This window comes from Branchiostoma floridae, chromosome 1 (genome assembly GCF_000003815.2).
Source record: "Branchiostoma floridae strain S238N-H82 chromosome 1, Bfl_VNyyK, whole genome shotgun sequence".
Classification (NCBI taxonomy): Eukaryota; Metazoa; Chordata; class Leptocardii; order Amphioxiformes; family Branchiostomatidae; genus Branchiostoma; species Branchiostoma floridae.
The window spans coordinates 504,574-529,672 of NC_049979.1; the positions used below are offsets into that span (position 1 = coordinate 504,574).

The window sequence follows — 25,099 nt, forward strand, 5'->3', positions numbered from 1 at the left end:
CACTCCCCGGTGCTGGGAGAACTGATCCTTGTAGCGTTATTGATGACAGTGTGGTGTTATACCAGACAAACATCACTACAAACAAACATACAGACATGAGACAATACGTCTTATGGTTTGAGACGGCCAGCCTGGTCATTAGGGATTCAGTACCGCACACTCCCAGGTGCTGGAAGAACTGATCCTTGGTGCATGATGGTGTGGTCGGCTGCCAGACACACACCATGACAAACAAACAAACACACAGACATGAGACAACACGTCTTATACTTGGAGGCTTTTGGTTTGAGGCCATTAGGGATTCAGTACCGCCCACTCCCCGGTGCTGGAAGAACTGATCCCAATTGTAGCGTTATTGATGACGGTGCGGTCGGCAGGCACACACCATGACAAACAAACATACAGACATGAGACATTAAGGATTCAGTGTACACTCCCCCGGTGCTGGAAGAACTGATCCTTGCAGCGTTATTGATGACGGTTCGGTCGGCAGGCACACACCATGACAAACAAACATACAGACATGAGACATTAAGGATTCAGTGTACACTCCCCCGGTGCTGGAAGAACTGATCCTTGTAGCGTTATTGATGACGGTTCGGTCGGCAGGCACAGCTCTCGCCCCCTTCTGAAGCCTGCGCGCTCCATCCCTCACCCTGAGAGTTCAGGCCACAGTAATTTATATGTCCCGCGGAGGAAATGAGCTCTGCGCTGATTAATGGGGAGCAGACAACCAAGGAAAGTGGCGGGGAAACTTTACTGAAGTATCGAACGCTCATGAATAGTTTCATCAGGTTGGTCAGTCACTAGGTTACAAAGTTCTTTTCCTTCCATCTAAAGAGATATAATCTATGTAACACCTAGCGAATGTTTTGACGACTGTCTACCTGTCTACCACCTTCCTCAGGGTAAAACTGACTGCCTAGGTATTAACCCTTTGAACTGTGACATACCAGCCTCGCAGCCTAGTGCCCACAGTGTATTGTTTTGTTACAACTTGAATACTGTGACATCAGCAATTAGAAAGACCGGGACGGGGGGCGTTACAAACTTCCTGGCACGTTTGACCAATTGCTGACGTCAAGTATTCACGTGTCAGTAAGATCACTTGTCTGTAAATCTTGTGATATTACGTTCTGCATGAAGTGATTGGTTATTACTGATCGTGAAGAAGGCAACAGTAGTCATTGAAAATTTGATTCCTTTACATTCTAAGTGTTGGAAGAAAGGTACATGTATATATCTAGCCGACGTTTTGATGGCTGCCTGTCACCTTCCATGGGAAACGCTGACTGGCTAGGTACTAACCCTTTGGTATTGTACTAAGAACTTTCTTATCCATTATTGAACACTGTTTGAGCTGCAAAGACTTTCCCTATGGTGCATTTCATTTCTGATACAGAGGATTTTTGTCCAACCTCTGCAAGACAGGGAAGAACGGACGCTAAATCGGATAGTGAGTGAGTGAGTGAGGATTGATGATTTTGCAATTTCAGGAGAATAAAACGAAAGTACTGAGCATAAAGCGAAGAGGGAACAATGGAAAACCTTGAATTGACAGTCACAGTATAATATATCAGGTACAATGGCCATCAGAGACTTAATATGCAATGAACTATTGTTCTTGAAATTTCTATTCAAAATACCACTTAGACTTGTTGAGTCTGATTTAAGTTGGTACTTACACACATTCTGGAAGAGGTGTGCCAAAATTCTTCAGCATTTACAAACATTTCGGAAGAGAATTCATCATATTCACCACTATCCTGATGATAGTTTCTTTGAGTGTACAACTTTAGTCGACAATTATTCCTACATCATTTGATGAATTGAGCAGTTGATCTCAAGATAACTTTCTAAAACGAAGGGAACACCAAAATGTTCTGACAGAGAGAGGACAGTTTGAACGAAAATTCAGAAGTACCGACGTTACCGATGACACATTCAATTGGAGGTCAGCCTAAGACTGGGAGCCAAATCAAAGACGCGATCACCGCCTCCGCCGATTTGTCCACTGCATGATTGATAACGTCCACAGATACCCCGCTTTGAACAGACCAAGAAAGATTGCTCCCACCGTTCAAAGGGGACACTGCTGAGCATGACTCGGGATGAAGAGGGATTCGATCCTCCCGATCTGGAGCAGAGGGTGACGCCGAGGGTCAGCAAGTGTCAAGTGGTGCTGGGCATAGAGCAGGGTTTCTGTTAGACGGGCAATTTGGTGTCTTGAGCATCTTTTTTTATTGAGTGATGCTTTTTTATGGGCCCCAAAGTTCATGTTTGATGAGAGTCACACCTTGAGTATGTTAAAGAACCCACCGCACTTATTGAAAAAACATGGGGTCCTTCCTAGAATGAGTGCATCAAACCTCACAGTCAGGTCTCATGCAGCTCAAAAAAACAAAAAAGCAATTATCTGACCTCCGCAGTGTGACGTGAAGTGGGCATGAGACGGCGTTACGCAGACAGGATCTTTTTTGCTTCTTGATATTTCGTTGCTTGTGCCCTTAACTCAAACATATTCGTTTTCGGTATTCCTAAAGTGCATTCTACTATAATAATTTTTTTCCTGTGTCAAAGCCAGTTCATCTGTCGCCCTTCACTAAAGAAATCCCTATCCCAGGCTGAAAACTGTGTTCTGCTACCATGAAACGCAAGGGACGACCAGAATTGATCACTGAAGTATGATCACCCGCCGGACAGTGATGGATAGCCGCCCACACCGTCTCCAATTATGGACAACACGCCTCGGCTTCGGGAAGGTCCTTGTACGGGAGACGCACCCATCCGTTCTTCTCAAGTTCTCAGCAAAGAAAACACCTAAGATACGTCCCCGCGGGAGAAAACTTGAGCTGACAAGATAGACTGGATTTCCAGCGCGGGCTTTTATTGTGTCTGCTGGTGCTGAGATAAGGTGTGTAAAAGGCGTCCTGCTGTAACTCAAGTCTCCTGGATGTTTCCAGCCAAGGCTGAGATCATCACAACATGTCGGCTTCACAGCAGCGGCCCAGGGACGAGCACTACATCACGCGGCACAAATCTGACGCCAGGGAGCATCTCAGGACCATTCTCACCTTGGAGCCCACTTGATGTAAGATAGCGACTTGTAATGGTGCAAGTTTTATCTGTTCGTGGGAAGCCCTCCTTGCACGGTGTTGTGGCATCATCTATCTGTCTGAGATTTGACAGTAGCCTGGTATACACTACACTAGTAGTCACACAGATTAGATGCAGGTCATCCAAATTCAGAAATAGCACACTTCCTTTCATCATGTCATTGCTAAACGAGTCTTAATGAAGTTTTTATCAAACGTATTGTGTATCAATACACCAATTCAGCCTTGTATGGCTACAATGATATGTACATGTATATGCGCACTTGCTTTTGGTGCTAATAAACCATTCAATTTCATTTGTATATCATACAGACTTGTATTCCCACCTTTGATTGCTTCCCTTGCCATATAATCTGGCACCTGTTGACTAGCTACTAGCTGAACAACTTGAATATTCACCTAAAATATAGGTGATATTTCTGATTGGCTGCAGTCCTAATAACAGCATGGCAACGAGGCTCAAACAGGCAAAGTTCCAATCTTCATCACCTCCAACGATCATCATCTACATTGATGCTATACATGATTGTAGTGTATTTTTACTTTCCCAAAGCACCTTATCTAATATACATCTCCAGGACTGCACTGTTAAGCGAGTCACGTGATTTTCAACGCCAGAAGTTTCAAGCTGTTATGATTTCCAGAAGGAGTCACTATCTGCTGCATACCCGGAGGAATGTGACAGTCTTCCCTTCTCAATGACAATCCCCCGGCAGCTATCAGGGACACATCCTTGTGCGATTGACAACCGACTCTACAACAAAAGTCATATAAGGACACCTGCCTTAGGCAGCGTAAAAATAACAAAATTACAAGGTTTCAGTTAGACGTTCTCCCAGGGTTGTAGCCAGCCTGAAATCATTTTCTGTCCCCTTGATTTTGAATTCTATCGAGCGACGTAAGTGCAAGATGTCGAGCCGAAGGCACAACGTTCCTAAGAGGGTCCAGGGGCATGCTCCCTGGGAAAATTTTGAAATCTAGACCCCCTGAAATGCTATTTCCTGCCTTTTTAGGTGTAGATTTTCTGGTAGACTAAGCTGTTCATCTATTATGCTGAAAAATTACACAAGGGAGACAGTTTTTTTTATATCTTTACTAACTTAACATATAGATTTTTGTCCACCACAGACGGAATGGGGACAAATTTTTTTTCCGTCCCCAGCTGCAGAATTCCGTCAAAGCTACAGCCCTGCGTTCTCCACTTAGGCATAATCTGTCCCCGCTGGCCGTCATGTTGAGATACTTTTCAGGAATGAGAAATGCCTGGGGGGATGACAATCTCAAGGCAGTGTTGCTGAGAACAGGAAGTGTTGTCAAACATGTCCGCAGTTGTTGTGGTTTTGCGGAATCCCCCGGAACTGACAAGGCGGGTATGCAACCTTGCATTCCGGCGGGACCAAAACGGAAACACAAGTTTGTTTATAAAAGCACCTGTTGAAATATGTGTCTTCACAAAGGGATACAGGAAAACTTGACCTGCAGTCAATATGCAGCTTCCATGCAGTGCTAGGTAGTACATACATTGTATATATACAATGTAGTACAAATATGTATGGTGGGCTTTACTAGAAAGAAAACACACAAAAGAGATACAAAGTTATGCCGCAGTAACTTAGAAAGCCACTAGGAGGCCCATTTTCATTTTTAACTTGTGCTTTGTTTTGCCAACACCAACCCACACATGAAATATCTATGAACAACTTTTTTGTGTTATACTGCCTGCAAACACACAAAACAAAGAACACAGACATGAATACACAGTCACATATCCACAAATGACACTCAGTGATAACATAATCCTTGTGGCAAAGGTAATTACAATGGAAGAAGCATCTCAGTACCATGTACTCACATGTGCTTAAGTCGTTGCACATGATGCATGAGTTCAGATGATGCTCAGATGATCATTAAGCAGGGTTTGAAACACTTCTTTAGGGCATACCTGCACTAGTGCAGGTAACATTGGGAACTACCTGCACCAGACAAATTTTACCTGCACCACTCAGAATTTAGGAAGTATGGATTATACTAAAATTGTTCAGAAACCATTGCTATTATTCTTTTTACAATTCAAAGGTGGCACTAGTCAATGACACTAGTAAAAATCCACATACCCCTGCATAATAGTCCTTTTTTTAAATAAAAACCCAGTGCATGGACCAGTACAGGTAGATACCTGCACCGCTCCAATTTTACCTGCAGAAACCTGCATATGCAGGTGGTATTTTGAGCCCTGTTAAGGTTATATGAGGTCAGCAGTGATGACAAATCGCACCAGTTACTAACTCATCGAAAAGCCCCCCTCTGCGTTGAAATCTGATATATACAATAACCACGATTGTAGATATTAGATCCTTTCCCCGCTGATCATGTGAGATCTGATATTCTGATAACTTGTGCAAAGTTGTCACAAGTTTATGAAACAAATTTCTAACCGCAAGTTGAAACATTTAAAAGCTAAAGCTGGGTGGGTCCAAATTTTTGTGTTCGAAGTTTAAGTTTAGAATCACTGTCACAAGAAATTACTACTTGCAGAGATGAAAGAAACTTGTCAGCATTAATACCATGCAGGATACTTCATAGTACATGTAGTATATGTCATGTAATAGTATCCAGCATTTGATTATACTGCTGCTGGGTTCCCTGACACAGGTAGGCAGCAGTTGGCTAGTCTTCACACCGCGCTTCCATATGTATACGGCTCTGTCATCACCCTAGTTGGACCTGACACATCTTTTTATGTCTCTCCTAACACATTTCATCCAGGCTTTCCTTGGACTTGGAAAAAACAACTTCAATGCAGTGTATTTTGGTAGAGTGGTGGGTTCAGAACCAAGAGGTTCAAGGTTTGATAGTTGCCTGCCGTGCCCCCGAGAAATTAGGGCACTTAACATGACGCTTCCCTGACGGTGAAGGACGCCCACCAAGCCTGACGAAAGTGTGCCAAAAACACAGTGCAACAGTAGGATATGGTAGATGCAAACATTTGCCATCAAGATTCACACATATTTTACAAATAACAAAGATTTTTGCAGTATTTGCAGTTTAAACAATTCTACAGTACAGTCTGTGGTAATACATGGAAAATGCATAATCCATATGGTGAATTTGCAGTGATATCACTGTAAAAGTAAAACTAACATGATTATTGTTTCATGATTTATAGTGTATTTAGTATTAGATGCCAGTCAATTGCACAACGGATTAACGCACACTTCTGTTAACTGTACAGAATCCCAAAATCCCAAACTGGTGCGGTCCAGCTAGATATTTTGCATTATTGCACCAGTCGGATAATTGCATGAAATTCACTGGCATTATATAATAGGCCGTGCAATTAAGCAGCTTCTACTGTTACAGTAGTAGTAATACATGAATTTGTACATCATCATCATTAATGTGTACATCAGTGATGCCATTTAAGCAGCCAGCAGGGGACACATAAACATTAACTCTTAAGTGACGTGGTAATCCCTGCACTGTGAATATATGACAGTACATTGACAGAGAGGGTCGCTAGACATTCGCAATTCTACTGAAGACAGGGATTATAATAGCTTCCTATATACAGTATGTTTTGTGTACATGCATGTAGTCTTTAAATGTAAATTGTAGGGTAGATTAGTTTCCTAGAACTGAAGTTTGAGTTGCCATACAGTGTAATATATAACAGTACATTGACAGAGAGGGTCGCTAGACATTAGCAATTCTACTGAAGACAATGATCATTATAATATCTTCCTATATCACTACTACATGTACATACGTGTTGTCTTTAAATGGAAATTGTAGGGTAGATTAGTTTCTTAGAACTGTAGTATGAGTTGCCATACAGTGTGTTGCTGTTTTATGATGTAATGATGTATGTGTTATCCTAATTGTGTTACATGTTATATATGTTAGATGCTGAATTGTTTGTATTTTCAAAGTTGCATTCATTGCATGACGTGCCAAGATGAGAGCTAGTAACGGGACATTTAAGCACCAATTGCCTTATACTTAACTGCTTAGTAATACTTTTACGGCAATGTTGTTATTGAAATATGCCTTTATTGCAGGTCTAGTCAGACCTGAGTTGTACGTTGACCTGGTAAAATAAAGGTAAATTAAGTAAAAGCCTAATGGTGTGAAACACCTGTTTTCTTCCCATCCACCTGCATTTCAATAAACAAATAATTGATAAAAACAAATACGTTGTACCATAATATACAATTGCTGAGCAATAAAGTGATAAACATCTAATGAGACTTGTCCTGGGTCGTTGTTTCTGCTTCTAAAACTCAACTTCTGCAACAGTACTGTTAAAAAGCTAATCTAGCCTGCAATCCTCTGCAGATCAATTAAGGGATGGAAGCACCACAAAGATAAGGAAAAGCTTGGTACAGCAGCGTTTCATCACGCGCCCTCCCCACTGAGAAGTTTATTACCTCCCTCGTGTAACCAAGGCGATGAGCAATGGGGCAGATTTACAGGACAATTAGCGGCGATAAAAACTCACTAATCCTCCGTGTGTTCTCTTATTGATAGATTTGATCATCAAACTTCCCGCGATGTGTACTTACTTGTACTTGATGGACAGCTCTGTGTAGTTGAAAAAGAACAACAGTTAACTACATGCATGCCAACAAAAGTTTACTAAGTCTTTGGGATTTTTCTCTGTATGTCAGCTGATAGCTACCATATATAGAAAATTACTTTACAGGAAAACTAGAAGTTCACTACCTGTATACAAATGTACGGGTCTTTCAATCAGAGGAACCGTCTACTAGTCTTAAATTTGGAAGGAATTTTTCTTTGCATTTCAGCTGATAGCTACAATGTATATATTATATGTATTGAGCAAATTACATTCCGGTAAAACTAGTTCACTTCCTCTAATAGTCATTCCATCAGAGGAATTCTTCTGTTTAACTCAGCTGGCAGCAAATTGATATCCAGTAAAATGATGTCTCGGGCATTTTCACATCGGCACAATGTAATAAAAGAAGTTATTGATCACTACAGGTTTGTATTGATCAGGAGCTACCACAGGGACCAGGATAGTGTCTGTGGGTGCCCTCGGTGGTTTGGGCGCATTTTTCACTTTCACTTTCACTTTTTATCACATTTTTTACTTTCACTTTCACTTTTAATTTTTATCACATTTTTTACTTTCACTTTTAATTTTTATCACATTTTTCACTTTCACTTTTACTTTTTATCACATTTTTTACTTTCACTTTCACTTTTAATTTTTATCACATCTTTCACTTTTACTTTTTTTCACATTTTTCACTTTCACTTTTACTTTTTATCACATCTTTCACTTTCACTTTTACTTTTTTCACATTTTTCACTTTCACTTTTACTTTTTTCACATTTTTCACTTTCACTTTTACTTTTTATCACATTTTTCACTTTCACTTTCACTTTTACTTTTTATCACATCTTTCACTTTCACTTTTGCGTTTTTTCACACTTTTCACTTTCACTTTCACTTTTTATCCCTGATGCCTTCCCCGCACGTTTTCTCATGCATTCTGCATGCGGAGCGCTGAACTTGACATTGGAGGCTGGGGAATCGATGATGCACAGACAGTCCATCACCGGAGCACCGGCGCTCTGATCCCGCAGAAATAAGTTACCTTGCCGTGACCTTTGGGTTCGCACCGCCCTGGACTTTTGGCTTTAGCTTCATCTCGCAGGGGGTGAGTCAAGCGCAGGAGGGTGACTTATTACAACCCTGCACGGCTGACTGGAGTTGATAGAAAAAGGCACAGTGTAAAGGAAGTCCAATAGTGTCAGAGCGGCATTGTAAGGCAGAGCCCATCCCTCTTTTTCAACCGCCTTTTACAACTGACGTCAGGTAACCAGTTTTACACCTGGGTGGAGTGAGGAAAGTCATGTAAAGTACCTTTCCCAAGCGCCCCAAGACGTCTCAATCTCATGTCTGCCTAAGCCAAGACACTTTGCCAAGAAGGTTACATTTTTGGGGACTGTGTGCTTGTGCTTGTTTGTGAACATCATAACTAAAACATGAAATAAAATGAATATAGTAGGACATTGATCTTTGACTTAGAGAACTATTGCGTAAGTAGGCTAAGGGTTAGAAACAGGCTAAGGGCTAGATTCAGTTAGTGCATACTAGTAGACAGTCAGTCATAAGTCTTAATTTTGTACAATCCCACCGGAGCATCCCAGATAGTAAATGTATCAGTAACGTGTGTAATTGTGTTGGTGGCCTTAAATGTAGTAATCTGACAAATCCATCTATTTTATCCTGCAACAGTAGGTGTATCACGGTAGCACGTCATAATTGGTTTTCAGTCATTGGAAGAACAGGGTGAAACACATCTATTTAAATGTGCTGTCTACCCAACTAGAACATTGATACTATTACCATTGAATACTATTGTATTGGGTGGCCTTAAATAGGCAAGTGACAGGGCGATATGTCTGAGCCTGATATAGCACGTGTATCAGCACTGAATATGTGTATGTCTGATGACACATATATTTGAATGTGCTTAATATCTACCCTACTGGAACATACTCAATACGGTACTATTACTAGTAATAGCATTGAGTATCATTGTATCGGGTGGCCTTGAATACATGTGTTTGTTAAGTAAAAAATCTATATGGCTGCTAGATGGCACATGTATTCTTCTTCTTAGCACTGAATATGTGTCCTGTGCTCAGTCATCTAAAGACAGGCTGACACAACTCTATTTGAATGTGCTGTCTACCCAACTAGAACATTGGTACTATTGAATACTACTGTATTGGATCATGGCATGTGACAGGGCGATATGTCTGAGCCTGATATGGCATGTGTATCAGCACGGAATAATGTGTATTGGCGAACTGAGTCATCTTAAGTGCAGGATGACAAATCTATTTGACTGTGCTTATCTACATGTACCCCATTGGAACATACTCAATACAGTAACATTAGTAATAGCATTGACCATAATTGTATTGGGTGGCCTTAAATATGGCGAATGACAGGGCTATATGTCTGAGCCTGATGTGGCATGTGTATCAGCACTGAATATGTGTATTGGCGAACTGAGTCATCTTAAGTGCAGGATGACAAATCTATTTGACTGTGCTTATCTACATGTACCAGGGTTCTCCCCAGAATTTTTTAGTATAGTGGAGGGGCTGGCAAAATAACCAATGACAGAGGGTGTCAAATACTACAAGTATAATATACTGTTGTCATTCCTTTGTTGTGAAGTGGTAAAACTACTATTGTTTTGATCATTGCTCATTCACAAGTTTTTGCAGACAATGCTGACTGGAAAAGTGATGCCACTTGGTACAAAAATCTGTGAATTGTCATTAATCTTAGCAAAACTAACAAAGAAAATAAGGGAAGAAACACACTACTAAATTTGAAAAATAGTATAGTGGAGCTGGCTGAGAGTATAGTGGAGGGCCTCCCTTATTCCACTCTCTGGGGAGAACCCTGTGTACCCTATTGGAACATACTCAATACAGTACCATTAGTAATAGCATTGAACATCATTGTATTGAATGGCCTTAAACATGGTATGTGACATACAAAATGTATCTACAAAATGTATATCTAAAGAACAAATCTATTTGAATGTGCTACCTTTCCCACTGGAACATGTATCATGATGTTAGCATTGAACACTGATAATTGTATTGGGTGGCATTAAATATGGCAAGTGACAGGGCTATGTGCATTGTCCTGACTCCTGATATGGCACAAATATCATCAATGAATATGTTTATTTGCAGTCTAAAGTACACTGATGACAGACATCTATTTTGTGTTCGTCTGCCCCAATGGTGTCAGTATTTAACATCATTGTATTGGGTGGCCTTAAACATAGTGGGTGACACATCTATAATATGGACCTGCTAGATGTAATACTATCAGCTAGGGCTGGGTATCGGTACAGCGTACCGGTACAAAACCGGTTTTTCTTATTGGACCGGTCCAGGAAAACCGGACCTGAAAAAATTACGTGGACCGGATGTTGGACCGATAAGAAAATTAACATATTATTTCATCAGGCATTCACACGTTTTGGCGCTTGCAGGTGGAAGAAAATAACAAGAGCGAAGTAGAGTAGAGTTTATAGAAATTTTTACCAAGTTATACAGCCAGTCGCACAGGTGCAAATAGCGTGGTAGGATTTTAAAACGCCAGTTTAAGTCTAATACTCCACCAAACAGATGTATTTGTAGTGAAATGGACCATTGGTATGAGTCATACTGAATTAGGTCCAGGTTCAGGTCCGGACCTGGACCTGATAATTTGGACCTGAACCGGACCTGGACCTGAATTTTCTGTACCGGTACCCAGCCCTACTATCAGCAATGAATATATATATATATATCATGCCCATTGATCTAAAGAACAGAGTGACACAAATCTATATTTGAATGTGCCATCCATCCGTCTGGAACATCCTCAGTCAATAAGTGTTAGTATTGAGTGACAGTGTACAGTATTCAATTTGGTGGTCAGGCTTCTGATATATGGCATGACACAGATCTATATGTCACAACTCAATAGAACATCCCCAATGGGGATACCATTGATCTGTTGGAAGGCCATCATGTATACTAACTATATAATGCACTCATTCAGTCCAATGTTGGTCCTACAAATCATTAAGCATTGAGCATGAATGTATCGTTGGTCAGTTTTGCAATGGCAGCTTTTTGTCACAAGTCCAATCCCACTGAAGAGAACATGCACCTCTATTAATAGATTTTCTCTACACACAGCATGAACATGGAAAGAAAAAGAAGAGTGGTCAATCTTGTAATAATTTTTTGTAGCATTTTGTCACAAATCTATCAGTCCAATCCCACTAAAGGTAAAAGCACAGAATATTGATATGTTGGCTTAAAGCTTTCTAATAAAGGTGTGGTCAGTGACAAGTCTGTATATCACGGTACTCAGGTGACAAGTCTGCATATCAAAGCCAATACCCAGTGGAGTGTGCATTGATCACTTGGAAGGATGTACCCTCTATTCCTCTAGTCCATCCATTGGAGCACCCTCAATATATAGATTATTAGCATTGAATAGCATTTTGTCACAAGCATATTTTCCAATCCCACGCAAGGGAACACATATATAGCATTTAGCATTAAATGTGAGACGAAGAAGAAGAGTATATAATCTAGTGGCCAGTGTTGTGATTGTATTTGTATGTCATTTATTTGTAATTGGTCCAATGACCCCCAAATCCCCCAACAGCACTGTATACTGGTGTGCTAGTTGTCAGAATTCTGATTGCAGTAGTACATTGATGGTAAGTGACAAATCTGTATGTCACAAAACCCACTGGAGCATCCCTAAAGGGTTAAGCATTGATCTTTGGTAGTTTGATATCATGTTCCCTTCATTCCTGTATTCATGAGTGAGGAGTCTAAGCTGCAAGTTGGCTGAGTCACTCACATGTTCTATCTGCAAAACGTGACGTCACGACAGCAGTGGATTGTTCATTCCTTGACAAAGACTGATGCTGTGCAGTCGAAAATTTGTGTGTTGCAAATTACAGTTCAACTATTTCAAGCATGACTTCTACCAACAGAGATGAACTTTCAAGTTAAAAGTTGGCTGTATTCCCGTGCGGTACCAGACTGGCGGCTGTGACGACTGTCACTATGACGACCACCTGGGAAGACTGTCTGGAATACAGGTCGTTACGACGCCTCACGGTGGTTGCAGAAGTTATGCTATGCACACAACTCTGAAAATGGTACAAATCTACTGATTTATCCTCTATCACTGTACACTATATCTGATTTCCAAGCAAACACTTAGGATGTCCAGTAGTGGTTGCAGAAACGTAAGCGCAAAGTCATTTTATGCACACAACTCTGATGGTGCAAATCTACTGATTTACACTAACGACAACCTCTGTGTGAGGACCACCCGGACAGATCGTCTGGACCAGTTGGTTACACACGACGTCCCGCGGTGGTCACAGCGCAATCTGACACACCGCAGTGGTCACAATGCAATCCGACGTCCCGCGGTGGTCACAGCGCAAAGTTATCGTCCATCCATCAGCGCAAGCGTCAGATAAAAAAAGCTGCGCTGCAGGAGAGCGTGAGGGATGGGGAGGCCGTCCGTGATTGACGCGCCCGCACCAATCCGATCGGCACGGCGTCCTCCCTCCGCCTGTTTCCCCATGTATGAAATTGATTTATGCGCTGCATTATCTCTGACCAGCCGCGTCGGCCGGTCCATCAGCGCCCCGGCGGCCCCCGTCCCGCGCCCCGGCACAGATCCATCACGGGGACAGGAGCCGTGCACCGCCGGGCCCGGGCTCGCACCCCATCCATCTCTCCCGCCACCGCCACTTCAGCCTGTCCGCCGCTGATGCATGGTTACTGCTTAACTCTCACTTTCGGAGGAGCACTGATGGATGAAGGGAAGCGGCGAGGCGTCCTGGAGGTGCCGGCGCGTCTTCCTTCTCACACGCTCAGCCAGACACTCAGACAAAAGTCCGGGGAAGGGCGTCCCATAAACACGGGAGGGTTCCCCCTCTCAAACTAACATTTGCGTCGACGGGGACGTTTGTCAGCGGTGATGCACGACGCTCAGCCACCCTGCCTTCATGGGCATGCGGTTTCCGCCGACTGCAGCAACTATTTGTGCTGATTTAATACAGCCATTACCAGACATACATCAATTAGACAGCGTGCAGGCATTATAAGGGGCCGGGGAGCCCAATGGGCCATTACTTTAAATAATGTGATGGCGAGATAACTGTAATTCATCTTGGGATTATCCCAGGAAGGATAAGGCAGTCGGGTCAATGTCCAATACCGTTAAGGGGAGCCGATTTCCACTTGAGCGGCGTGGCGGCATTAAGAGCCCTTTGCTGACGGCGGGATGAGAATCCATCAACAGTCAGCCCCCCCCCCCCCCCCCTGGGTGCAGCGTTTATGGGTCCATTCATTACCCGGGTATTTTCACAGCAGGTGACAAAGCCTGGAAAAATGGAGCCGCTGATCACTATTTATTATGTGTTATTACTTCTGACAACACGGTCGCGATACGCCTCATATTTCTCCAACTTACGCAACGGATACAGGGACAACGATTGTAATGGTTGGCACCAGAAAGTTTTTAACGGTGCTGATGTCGCGGCGCTTGTAATTGATAATGTCTTTAGAATGGATACAGATGACTGTATTGATTACCTGTGAGTCGCCATTCGCGGCGACCCTGAAATGATATTGATGCGGCTCGAGAGCCGTTTTACACATGCTAAGCCCAGCCTAGCGCCATACATGCTGACTCAAGACGAAGGCTTATAGGTGTCTGCCTGGTCTGGGGTGCGCGTCAATAAATCAACACGGCTAACAGAGTCGGCAAGTCTTAAACTTCTGCTTCAAGCTTCTGATAACAGCAAACACAGAGGTGGAGAAGATTTAGCATCATCTAAAACTGACCTGCATGTACTTTGTTACCACTTAAATACTTTAATGTATGACTGTACATACATATGCCCCCAATAGGGCATGAATGTACACTACAGAGATTGATGTGTGTGCTTATCCATAACAATGTGTATCTCTAGATTAGATGCACTTTTGACCATTGGTTTGCAGGCTTTATCTTGAACAACACTTTTCATAACTGGTGCAACAACACCCATCTATCAGGAGACAAGCAGGCAAAGTTAGGGGGAAAGAACTGAAGACGATCTTACGTAATGTATGGTAATACATTTAAATAATAAATCATGCAAGCAACTGGATAAACTCTCTAAAGAGACAGATGCTTTAGAAATTGATAGCATCTACTATATATCTTTCTTGGCAGTGCGGCAGTACATGTACAAAATGTACATTTGTCTGTTTGTTTGTTTGAACCTTTGTTCATGAATTAAAATCAAAGCTCAAATCGGCCTGCAGGCCGCTTTTCATTGAGGTCAGAAAACGTATATAACAGAGATACAGTCCTTGTGAGTCTTATAAGCCTATATACACAATTTTACATACATGGTACAAAATAAATAACAGCAAGAGACATGATTCGAGTCCATTCATGTATCAAGAACCCTTAGCTAACAGTGAAAGTCACTGATCTGATGAAAGTGCATGCTTTCAGGATTGCCTGACTCTTTAATCCAGTGGCTTCATTTATTTTGTATTACAAAATGTTCTACAATGTACCTGGAATGTGAAAGCATCCTTATCATCACTAAGTGTCGAATCCGGAGGGTGCTTTCATTGTCTTTTTCAATTTCTGAACGAATGTTTCAGAGAGGATGCGTCAGTTTTCTGCATTTCATCCATTGACAAAAGCATTATATCTATCTACTTAATAACTAAATCAATATTTGGGTATACTTAACTAAATCATATGCACTTCAAAACACTGCTGTAAACTCTTCCAACTCACAATGTCCAGTTTAAAGTCAAGCCTGTACAAGTGACCACCTGGTCATCAATATACAGTCAAACCTCTTCTAGTGACCATCTCGACAGTCAAGAAGGTACAAGTGACCACCTCTACATGTAATGACCACCTGGCCATTGAGTCAAACCTGCACTAGTGACCACCTCTACATAAGGACCACCTGGCCAAGTGGCACATGCTGTAGTGCAATCAGTTATTTGGTCATGCCATTGGATTCAATTCTGTGGATCGGTGGGCGGGGTTCGATCCCAGGGTTGGCACCAGCTCAAACATGTTACAAGCAATTGCCTCACATTTCAGATGAATGAATCATCAGGAGATGTGTGTGAGGGAACCTCAGGCAAAGGATCAAACCTCTCCTGATGAAAACTGCACACTTATACAGAAGAGTATCAGTGACCCTACAGGTATGCTTGAACCGTAGCATGGCCCTAGTAGCTACCGGTAACGAAAAAGTGTCATGTTTATCCTCAATCTGAGCACAAATCAGCTATTTGGTCATACTGATTGGATACTGTGGATTGGTGGGCGGGGTTCAATCCCAGGGTCAGCTCCAACTCAAACATAAGCAATTGCCTCATTTCAGATGAATGAATGGTGATGTGGACCTTCAGGCAAAGTATCAAGCCTCCCCAGATGAAAGAAAACTGCACACTAATCGAGAAGAGTAGCAGTGAAAACTGCACACTAATCGAGAAGAGTAGCAGTGACCCCTACAGGTGTGCTTGAGCCATAGCAAACCGGCATGGCCCTCGTAGCTAACGAACAAGCGTCATGTTTGTCCTGTGCACATTGTTTTGTTCTACCTAAGGCTATGGAGGATAGGGAAGGATGGAGGGAGAGAGTCTGTCCATCTGTGCAACCAACACGCCCGGATGATGATGTTTGTCCTCAATCTGAGGCCGACCAGAAAGGAAAAGTTTGACCTTGACATTGTTCGTATTGCAACAGGGACAATACAATGTGGACACTGAGCAGCTACATTGTAGCGAGGCAAAGTTGATTCTCACCTGTCCACTGACGTGTGCCGACTCCCCAGTCTTCCTGCCGCAGGCTCCGTGGGGAGGGGGTGCGACCTTGGGGGTGAAGGTGACCTTGGACGGACTGTGCTGGCTTCAAGGGCATCGTTGTGGGACAGGATCTCGTTCAGGATGCTTCTTCCTGCGTTAGGAAAAAAACGGAACCACTAAGACTTTCACTTTTACTTATTTTACACATTTCCTTAAACCAGGGATAAGGTTACACTCTCAGGACAAAAAGCCCTGTTTTTGAGTAGTTCCTGGAACACTTAACTACACAACCATTCACTTGAAGACAAAAATAGCATAGTTACAGAATAGAACAACTTCTTGAGGGCTTTCTGGATTTCTTAAGGTGGAGAAATATACTGAGATCACTGAATTCTTCTATAAGAGTAGAACAGTACCTGCTGTACTTGTGTGTCATTAACCTTAGAGAGAGCTTTCTTCAAAATGGTTCAAATATTCGTTGCCTTATTTTCAAAGTCAAATTCAAATTCAATAGTAGACTAGTGTTACCAAGAAGGGTGTCTCATACAAGAAATTAATGACACAAGAGGTCAAATATATAGATAATACAAATTGAGAATAGTGAAACAATGAAATAACCTTTCAGCTGATACTAGAAACAGGTTCAAACAAAAAATCAAAGCAACAAACAAACAAACAAACAAACAGAAAAATAAGGATTTTGCAGATCAAATCTTCACAAGACTACTACCCTTTAACCTCGTCCCTCCATTGTTTACCAAAGAAGGGTGGCTCATACAACAAATCGATTAATACAAGAAGTCAAACTTAGAATAATTTTCGAAACAATATCATTTCAGCTATGCTGTAGTCATTAACTTAAAGCATTTTTCAAATCAAGTCTTTCCAGCCTTTAGCCTTCACCCTGCTGACTTACACTGTAACCAAAACAAATTCAGTGACAAAAAGCTACTTCAGTAGACAAAAGGTTGACATTATGTTATCAAAAAAATGTAACAAAATTAAAAATTTCATGCCTCATATGTTTGTATGTCCCATAACCTGTCTTTGTCAGCAGTTAGGATTTTGTTTGCCACTCAAAGATCTGTTTGGAGACGAAGGTGCAGCCTGATTGGTCAGAAGTGTGGCATCGGGGCTGTTGTCTGAGGCAAAGTGATGGAAGTCTTAAATGGGCTCTCTGATTGGGCACATTTTCCGACCACTTTGTCTGCTCCCCCTGATTGATGATCACTGCTAATGGCGTGAGCCTCTCGGCAGCTCGGTGTGCCAAACCTGCCGGGGCGATTAGCACCGCGGAGCGCTCCAGGGCACCATCAATCATGTTTAAGTCGTCTGCACCGGCTGTCCATCATCCATCAAAAACCTTGTCTCACTAGATGAGACAATCCAAGAAGATACGGACATGAAAAAGAAAATGGAGAAGCCATGAAACGGAAAGTGGAATCTGAACATCTCACAAGAAAACAATCTGTGACACACATTACCAACAAGGAGTAGCAGTATGGAATATGAGAACTTGCATATGGGGACATGAGTGGGAAAGTAGAATCTGAAACTTCCCAAGACATTCTCTGACAAACCCTTACCAACATCTACAATGTACAATATGTGCGTCTTCATTCCTCACACACCTCATCTTAAAAGAGCAGCAATCCAAGAAGATGGGGAAGATGGATGGGAAAGTGAAATTTGAACACCTTGCAAGACATTCTGTGACAAATATTACTGACAAGGAGCAATTCATCTTGACAGAGAAAGTAGCTTCTGAATATTCATACAAAACATAACAAACATGTGTCTCCAGCAGTGTTCTCGCCAGGCCTTTTCAGCATAGCGGGCCGATACGCTGTGGGCTGGAAAAATGACGCTGTAAAAAGCCCGCTACGCTGCTATTTCATCCAGCGTAGCGGCAAAAAAATGGGGAATAAAAGAAAAATATCGTAGTAAAAATACATAGGCACGCGCCAAGCACGCGCCTTCGCTGTTTCAGGAAGTTATCAACTCGAAGGGAGGTGTTTTACAGCACCGGCCCGCCGTACCGCTGTCTCGCAGCCCCTCCCACCCCCTTGCGTTCCCCCGCGCGGAAATGTAAACACAGACGCGAGAGGGCCTTGCCCGCACGTGATTAGCGGGGTGGGATCTCTCCCCGGAACAGCCAATGTGTATAAAATTTCCTGCCAATGTCCTTATTTGGGGAGCGGCGTTGATAAACAGAGGCTGTTACTAGCAGTTGCGTCTTTCTTTTTCAGTACGGAAAATAGAATCAATTATTTCTGACACATTTCTAGAGTAAGAACGGGTCGCGTTCCAAAATTTCCTGTTCTAAATTTTGCGTGTGCCGCCCTGCGTTCGTGCCCCCCAAAAATATAAAATGAGTAGCGCGTGTGCTGCGAGTGATCAGTGGGGCGGGATCCCTCCCCGGAACAGCCAGTTCCCGGGGAATGTCCTTATTTGGGGAGGTTGGTTGACCAACATAGGCTGTTACTGATAGTTGCGTCATTTTTATTTCAGCGCGGGAAATAGAATCAATTCTTTCCGACATAATTCTGGAGCAAGAGCGGGTCGCTTTCCCAAAATTCCTGTTCTAAATTTGAAGCTCTTTGTATCGGCATTCGTAAGATACAAACCATCGTAAGTTTGTATGTAAAACCCGGGCGTTAGTTTCGCCGACAAGCCTCGCCTTGCGGCCCCGCCCACAAACCGCCAGGGCCGCCGGCTATCAATCAAACGCGGCTGTTGTTTACAGTTTCAGTCATGTGCCGTGTGCAAGTTTACAGCGAACTTCATGCTGCGTAATATTACATTCCTTGGACTTTCTTTCCCACAGCGATGCTTCTACGAAATATTTATTAGACTGTAACACCAAGTCCCACATGTTTTAAAGAATGGAATCTGACGCGGAACAGCGGTTTTTACCGGGTATTTTCTTGAAACATGTCCGTGGGAATATCGTCTAAACTCTAACGGCGAGGCGGCGACGCAGGGAGACCGTCAACAAAAGTCCGCTGCAAACAGCGATACTAGCGCTATAAACAAGCGCTTCAACTTCAGATGGCAACCAGGACAATATTTTTAAGTACTGTTGAGCTGAGTAAAGTTTGTTGTTTATGAGTTTTTAGTTGTCTGTGAAGCTTTGACCCGAAATATTGTTACGTCAAACTGCTGAAGAGAAGTTAAGTGACTGCTGCGATTATCGTAGATATGGCCCTAAAAAAATGATAAAATAAGCCTTCTCAATAGCCTAAAATGCAAGAGCTTCCGGGGGGGCTCTGCCCCTGGACCCCGCCGGGGGCCTTCGGCGGCCCCCGGACCCCTGCCCGACGCTGTGAAAAATTCCTGGCGAGAACACTGTCCAGACTTCACAAACCTCATCTTAAAGAAGCGGCAACCAAAGAAGATGGGGACATGAAAGAGAAGGTTAGAGTAGGAATACCTCACAAGACAATCCACTTTAAGTTACAAACATTACCTGCAAGGTCTGGACAAACATTACCATCAAGGAGCAGCAATCGAGAAGAAGATGAGGAACATGAAAGGGAAGGTGGAGTTTGAACACCTCACAAAACATTCTCTGGCAAACATTCCTGACAAGGAGCAATCCGAGAAGGTGGGGGCTTGATAAGAGAAAGGGGAATACATGTATCTCCTAAGACATATAGTTTGTACTCGGACAAACATTTACAACATCAGCGCATCTTCATCCATCACAAACCTCGTCTTCAAAGGAGAAGCAATCCAAGACGATGAGAGGGAAAGTGGTGCAGGAACTCCTCCAAGATATTCTCTGGCAAATTACCAACAAGGAGAAATCCAAGGAGATGGGGACAAGGAAGGAAGAAAGGATTTGAAGGAAAATCTCACAAGACAATTTCTGAAAAACATTACCAACAAGAAGTTGCATCAATCCAAAAAAAGATGGGGTCTTGAAGGGGAAACTGGAGTAGGAACATCTCACAAGACGTTCTCTGAGAAACATTACCATCAAGGAGAAGCAATCAAGAAGGTGGAGGCAATACATAAAAGGGAAAGTAGTAAGAGTAAGACATTCCTGGAAAAACATTACCAACATCCACACGTATGTCTCAACACGTTGACAACAGCGAAGGTAATAATACATGTACTTGCAACTCTTGCAACATCCGTACCCATGTTGCATATTTACATTTGTAGCCAAACTTCAATTTCAGTCTTATCAAAGGGTACTAAGAGGTGAAAGAACCCATCAATAGATTTACCATTACCATAACTGTTATTTTACTTTTCCCTAACTCATGTGTTACATTTCTCTCTGCTTTGTATACCCAGGTTGTTAACCGTTGATTGGTTTGCACAGTTTGCAATTAGCCCTCAGGCATGGATACGCAATAAAGCTATCATTATCATTTATTATATCTCACATAGCATTATCATACCATATCTCCACACCTACACAGTACACCATACCCTTATGGCAATGAGTTACAGTATAGTCAGACAATAAGGGAAACAAGGCAATCAGAGATTGCAGATATTATGGTTCCCTCCTAACCAACAGAAATGGACATGTACATGATTGTATCCTTCAAGAAATGCACATCCTTCAAATAGACAAGTCACAGACACACAAACGGACAGACAGAAAAGCTGAAAACAACAGTTTGCTGTCTTGGGGCGCAGTTCCAGCGATAAAATTTCTCTTCAACTCGAACAAAAGTTCTGCCACAGTACCTTAGAATACTGCTAGGGAGCCCACATTCAAACTTGACCCCCGTTGTCCTTACCAACCTGTCAATTATTATCAGGATCCTTTCAAAGCTTCTCCAATTATGCAGTTCACAGACATGGTATACAAGACACAGACAAACACAAAGAAAACACAAACTTCTTGTCAAAGGTAACTACATGTACATGTACATGTATGTTCAACTTAACCTTTTTTCAGTGAGCCCAGCAGGTTCAAAAGTGGGTCAATACCCAGCTGTCCTGACTGCCGGGCACTAAGGCAGGCGACAGGGATCAATAGCCTGCGGGGCGAGCGCGACAATCCCAGCAGCGAGCGCGCCAATCCCAGCAGCGAGCGCGCCAATCCCGGCATCCACCAAACTGTCCACGGGACAAACTGTCTGCTCCGATTCAATTACCGCGGCAACGGGTATTGAGCCGCTGGCTGGAGGCGATCGTTACCGGATCATTTACGATATGACTCTGACCACTGAAAGGACAACGTCAACACTCATGGTCCTTTTAATGTCAAGGTAATATCACTTCAGACAGTCATCCTCGGGATATGGAACTTACCTGTGTCTAAGAAATTCATGTTTCATGCTTAACGTATTACCCTTTCCTTGTTATGAGCTTTTCACTAACTACCAGATTTGTATCAGTAGTGAGAAACGCTACAGAAAGAATGACATACATGGTAATTGTGATCTTGCCAAAGTGATGTGCCACACTGCCCTAATGCTCAAAGTTTTAATGCTGCTGTAGGCTGCCAGTATAGTAGTAATTGCACATTGTGTGAGAAGACATCTGAGTGCTAAAACTAAAGGCCTGAGGGCTGTACTTGATTATGGGGTTAATTTTGTGTGACTGGCAGTTATATTACAAGGGGAAAGAGTTCATACTTTGCTATAAGTCTAAGAAAGATAACATAATGACGAATGGTCATCGCATTTGGGCAATATTGATGCTAAACACACTTGTGCATAGAAAGGGTTATCGCCTCCCAGAATGTAGTTGAATTTTTCCATAGAACAGAGAGTAGCAAATTCTTTAGAGCAAGCGGAAAGAAATGTGAACAGCTTTGTGAGTTTATCATTATATTGTGAACAATCCATAACAAAGTTACGTTCGTCTTCGATCTCATTTATGGGACCTGTCTTGACTGGTAATCCCAAGGGACTTGTCAGCCCATGTCTTCACTCGTGAGCAATGTCACCCAAAATTGAAGCTCAGTGACACGTATTTCTGACACAACTTAAGTTCTTCATTGTGTGATGATTATCGAGCCAATAAGCCTGTATCACCATGAGCTGGCACTGAGGAGTCACGATAACAACACCTCGACACTCTGTATCTCTCGTATACATCTGATGTGTCAAACTTGTGAGTAGCGCCTGACAGTGACGGGTAAGAAGTATGGTAAAAAATGTATATGTCATTAAGGGTTAGACAGCAAGCTGTTGAGATACAAAAGATAACCGTTACCCATGCAACTGGTTTCTTTAGATATGTAAATTTCAACAATTCATAAAATTTCAGAATCTCTGATTGCTTGCCAATGGGTAACTTTTATCTCGTGTATAGGTATAATGATTTTACACCTACAAAATAATGCAAAAACTTCTCTAACATAACATGCTGTATGGCATGATTTGTTTGTATGATTGTTTGTTTGTTTGTTTGTTTGAACCTCTTTTCATTCCCAAACAGCTTGCATCAGCCGGCAGGCCTTTTTTATGTCATGAGGGAGGAGGTGAGGGTCAGAAAAAATATTACAACAATAGAGATTAGATGATGAAAGCCCTTACAAATCTATCCACAGATCCATACATACACATACATGTACATTTACATGGTATCTCAAAAACACATAACCAAACCATTACACTCCCATCCATCTGCACTGGTGCTAATCTTCCCGCCTACAGAATCCATTGTGCCCGATAAGAGAAATTGCAGGCGATTATGTCTGCTGTGGAAGTCTATCATAACGGCTCATAAAACCCAAACAAAATGGGCCAGAGATGGACCTCGCTGATTCGCCTCCGCCGCCCTGCATCACGGAAACGGCCATTAGACACGCCAAATGGGGGAAGCATAAAACTGATCGTCGAGAGGTCCGAGAATAACATCCACTGAGTGTGAGACGATTTGTCACAATAGTCTTCAGGCAAAAACAATCTAGCCAGACAGCGGTGATGGAGAAAGATTTAAGCTTTTCTCAATTTTATTAGCTTGACGATGCTATTACTATCATGATTATACTTTTTTCAAATTGAAGTAGTGTGAACTACATTTCTGTGGAACAGATGAAGGAAATACAGTTACTCAGGACGTTTTTGGGTAGTCTGATGAAATCACGCTTATAGCAGCCTGCCCAACATCAAGTCATCTCTAGAGGAGGGGCTAGTTACAACCCCGGTCAGCGGAGTTTGCGAGTTTTGTGGGGATGCTATCCGAACTCCAACCAAACAGTACCCTGAATTTGAAGCTTCAGACTTTAAACTGAATATTATGTATGTGAAAGAAGCTCAGCTATGAGTGTATATCCTCCAAGGCTAGCATGATTAAGTGTTGATATCACACACATGTGTGCAGAATAGCCTGGCCCCATCTCCCCCATCTGAGCATTAATTTTGGTCTCCACGTCCTGCATCATTTCAGGATGGATTTCACTTTCCCTTGTACTTTAGTGGCATGAAAAAAGAGAAAGTAAATTTGGATGACATCTGTGTGCGCATCAATTTTTGGCCGTTTCCAAAAAAAAACAAGTTTTTGCCAATGCTGTAAATCATACAAAATAACTGCAAACCGAGCAAAAATCAATGTCCTTTGATAAGGTAGATTTTAGAAGTTAATGTAGAATGCCAACGTCAATTCCAAGGTCAAAGAAAAAGATGTAAAAGAACAAAAATAAAAGAATCTATTATTCAGTATATCTGCCATAGTCTGTGTGTTTAGTCATTTGCTAAAACATCTGTTCACTTAAATGTAAAAGTAAAGGCAACTTCTTTGGGTGAGGGGGAGTTTTTGCATCAGTTTTGGGGTTTCCACAGGATGTCATCCATATAATCAAATGAACCTGGACTTACCAGGATCCTGTGACTTGGATCCTGTGCCTACAGATGACATCACAATGACAGATGTCCATCCTGGACAGAGACGTATGGATGACATCACGATGACAGATGTCCCGCTTAGAGTGGTGGGATTAATCTGACTGATAACGGATGTGTAACTGTAAAGCAAGATATCACCATCAATCAAATACTATGATGTGACAGATATGTGTGTCTACTGAAAAAAGAAGTTGAATGTGTTTATGTGTGTGTCTATGATTGTGTGCTTGTATGTGTGTGTGTTGTATGCATGTGTACGAGTGCATATGTGTGAGACTCAGTATGTATTTGTATTTGTGTTTGTGTGTGTGTGTGTGTGTACAAGTGCATGTGTGTGTGTGTGTGTGTGTGTACAATGTACCTTGCTGAATGTGAAAACTGAGAACATAAAACCACTGCAAACATTGCAGTATTTACAGTACGTTCAGATACCATAGGCCAATCAATGTAGTATGACCTAATTGACCCAAGAGACAACAAAGACTGATTCAGAACTGACAACTCGCCTCTGGTCGTGATTGATGAAAACCAACCAAACCTGGGCGGTCTCCAGGACACGACTCGTCCTTCCGTCCTCAGGAATAAACAAGTCCACTAGCCCTATTGTCCAGGGCAAGTGAAAGTGCTGTTCGGGCAAGTGCATGTCCTACTCCACTTGTCCGATCGGGCAAGCAAGATTTTTCCATTGATTTTAGTGCAATTTTGATATACTTGTTACTTTTTACAGTCATGACATCAAGC

At 42.3% G+C, this 25,099-nt stretch overlaps 2 protein-coding genes across 2 annotated transcripts in view; both read right to left on the bottom strand.

Annotated features, from left to right (window-relative positions):
* LOC118420821 (TALPID3 protein-like) overlaps positions 1–16,692 on the bottom strand; it is a 122,664-nt gene extending 105,972 nt beyond the window's left edge. The window contains 1 exon segment of the mRNA XM_035827844.1: positions 16,539–16,692. The gene's annotated coding sequence lies outside the window, so the exon portion shown is untranslated.
* The window catches only part of LOC118421037, a 32,335-nt gene continuing 23,770 nt past the window's right edge, over positions 16,535–25,099 (bottom strand). The window contains exons 10-11 of the mRNA XM_035828187.1: positions 17,157–17,169; positions 16,535–16,689 (exon numbers count right to left, since the gene is read on the bottom strand). Of these exons, the coding sequence (XP_035684080.1) occupies positions 16,535–16,689; positions 17,157–17,169 (168 nt within the window). The remainder of the gene's footprint in view (positions 16,690–17,156; positions 17,170–25,099) is intronic.